At 56.2% G+C, this 2,871-nt stretch overlaps 1 protein-coding gene across 1 annotated transcript in view; it reads right to left on the bottom strand.

Moving 5' to 3' along the window:
• Positions 1-39: 39 nt before the first annotated feature.
• LOC143507793 (zinc finger protein basonuclin-2-like) overlaps positions 40-2,871 on the bottom strand; it is a 22,749-nt gene continuing 19,917 nt past the window's right edge. The window contains 4 exon segments of the mRNA XM_076996600.1: positions 40-1,415; positions 1,418-2,176; positions 2,179-2,294; positions 2,297-2,871. The exon segment at positions 2,297-2,871 is cut by the window's right edge and continues 698 nt beyond it. Coding sequence (XP_076852715.1) covers positions 1,227-1,415; positions 1,418-2,176; positions 2,179-2,294; positions 2,297-2,871 — 1,639 coding nt within the window. The 3' untranslated portion in view covers positions 40-1,226.

Below are 2,871 nucleotides of genomic sequence, written 5' to 3'. Positions count from 1 at the left end.
CACACACACACACACACACACACACACACACACACACACACACACACACACACACACACACACACACACACACACTCGATCTTTATTTTCTAAATAAAACTGTCTCTTGTCACCAGAGAAATCGTGAAGAGGCAGGTTCTTATCTCTTTCCATAAGAGTGAATGAGATGAATGGGGGTATTTTTCCGCTCTCTCTCTAGAGTGTCGTGTGGCAGTATCGTACGGAGGGGGCTGTCTTAACACACTCGGCCCTTTGACTAAAGAGATAAAGAGAGAGTTTGTTTCACTGAGAACAGCTCAGGCTCGGGGCCGAGGGTTTCGAGTGGGAATTTCACAGTGCAATAACTCCTGCAGTGGACGAGGCAGAAGGTTCAATAAATTAAAAGTGCTCCTGTCCAGGGAACTTGTGATTATGATTTGGACTTGTCTTGTTAACCTTGTCTGCTCTGCTTTATGGGCTGTCTTTACAGTCTCAGGCTCAAAGAAGCACGACATTTGCACCGCACGGAATGTGTAGCACGCGGGGCACTACGCTTCCCAACAGCTGTTCTGGTCCACTTTAGTTTTAAGACTAACACTACGAGAGCTGCTCGTCTGGGAGATCCTGACCTGTGACATCACCTTGGGTGTAACGGAAGGCCGTCTACCTGCCTGTTCCCGTAGGTGCGTTCTGAAGTCTGCGTGCAGAGAGCGTGTTAATGACTGTATGGAGCAGTCGACACCTCCCCAGGTGTTAATGAATGCAGTGGTTTGACAGGCTGCAACCTCTGCTAATAAATGCACGGGTACCTGCGCTTGACAGGTGAGCATCTGCAGGTAAGTATTACGCATCTGTAAAAGTAGCCCTGAGTAGCACTGACACCTTTCTACCTCCTAAAGTTAGCATGACGGCCAACACATAGTGTAGCAGTTAGCACATCATTAGCAGTATAATCATTATTCTTCCCCACCTGTGCAGTCTCAGATAAAGATAAAATTGGAACCTCATAGTGAGCAATTAACTTTTATCTATTAAGAAAAAAGGCCACGATGTGTCTAACTTACCTGTGAGTGAAGGTTCATGACCCTACAGATTTAACCATTGCGAATTATAGTAAATAAATATAACATCGTCATGTGGGAAACACATTTGATCAGCTCTTTTTGGTCTGGTCTTGGACAGGTGTCTGTGTGTGTCCTGTGTGTGTGTCCTGTGTGTGTGTCCTGTCTCACGTGTGAGTGCAGACCTCACCTGTCTCTGCTTCTTCGGGAAGGGAAGGCAGCGTTGCAGCCGGCCACAGTACACACGTGCATTTCCTTCAGGTGTACGTTCTTGTAGTGCAGTTTGACGCTGTAGGAGCTCTTGAAGCTCTTCTTGCAGACGTAGCAGATTTTGGGGTCGGGGCTGGAGCACAGGTCGCCCTCGGGGGGACTGCGAGAGGATCTTGGGGGGGGCTGGAGCCATAGCCCATGGAGGAGATGAAGCTCTCGTGTAGGGCGGCCATGCTAGCGGCGGCGGCCGCGGCTATCCCGCCGTTGTACAGGCCGTACTGACTCATGCAGAACATGTCGTAGGTGGGATCGTTGAGCTCCTCCTTGATTTTGATGAGGGGCTGGTGCAGGGAGGGCGAGGAGACGCTCTCGTTCTCCATCTCCTTCCGCAGCCGGCCGTCCTCGTCCCCCTCGTCCTTCTCCTTCCCCAGGCCTCCGCCTCCAGGGTGGCCGTGGCGCTGCTCGTCGGTGTCCATCATCTCGTCGCGGTAGAACATCTTGGACTCGGACGTCTCGGACTCGTTCTCGAAGTCGCGCTCGTGGTCCTGGTCCTCGGACGTGAAGCTGTCCATGCATCGCAGCTCGCTGGTCCCTCCGTCGCTGGCCGCTCCGCGACACTCGTCCTGCTCGGGCTGCAGCATGCCCCTCAGCGCCAGGCCCGGGCTCATCTCGTCCTGGGAGGGCGACTGGTGCCCGCTGCCCCCGCTCAGCTGACTGCTGCCGCTGTTGTTGTTGTTGTTGCAGTTGCCGTTGACGTTGTTGTGAAGGTGAGAGCCCACGTGATGGTGGTGGCAGCTGTCGTCGTCGTCGTCGTCCTTGTCGTCGTAGTCGTCCGCCACGTCGATGACCTCTTTCTCGATCTTAACCGGCATGCTGGACTTGCGGGGCTTCTTTTTGGGCGTGGGCTCGGGGGTGGCGGGGGTCGGGGGGCGTTCGGGGTGGTGGACAGGTGGTGAGACATGCCCCCCGCCCCTCTGTCCGACAAGTGAGCGTTGCTGGCCGCCAAGATCTGCTGCTGCTGCTCCATGAGGGAGGTGCCCCCGTGGTGGTGGGGAGGATGGGACTAGTGGGTAGGGACACGGGCGGACTGACCATGTCGGCGGGAGAAAGCAACGTGCGATAGAACGGTGGCACCGGCTGCACCGGCTGCACGGACTTCAGCGACGGAAAGACCAGGGGGCTCTGCAGGGGCGAGTGCATCATGGGGTCAAGGGGCGGAGTGGCGAAGCCCAGCGGAGGCCGGCCGGGGCTGGTCAGGGTGAAACTGCTCTTGGCGTTGGAGATGACGGGGGTGGCCGACCCGGAGGTGGAGCGGATGAGGTCCTTGTCGCGGTTGTTCCTCAACATGGGCATGTGAAGCCGAGGGTTTGGGTTGGCGCTGTGACGGTTGCGGCTGCGCAGGGAGCTGAAGACCATGTTGCAGCCCTCGATGGTGCAGCGGTGTTTGATCTTCAGGTGCACGGCGTTGTAGTGTATCTTCAGCGTGCCCTTGTCGTAGAAGGTCTTGCCGCAGGCGTTGCAGCACACGCGGCCCTTCCTGGAGGGCGTTCCCAGACGACGCATGCGGTGCATCTTGGAGGAGAAGGAGGACGACGAGGACGACGAGTGGCTGGAGATCTTT

Source organism: Brachyhypopomus gauderio, unplaced genomic scaffold, assembly GCF_052324685.1.
Source record: "Brachyhypopomus gauderio isolate BG-103 unplaced genomic scaffold, BGAUD_0.2 sc742, whole genome shotgun sequence".
In the NCBI taxonomy this organism is placed as follows: domain Eukaryota; kingdom Metazoa; phylum Chordata; class Actinopteri; order Gymnotiformes; family Hypopomidae; genus Brachyhypopomus; species Brachyhypopomus gauderio.
Note: the sequence above shows the minus strand (reverse complement) of the source record. Positions and strands in the feature narration are given on the sequence as shown.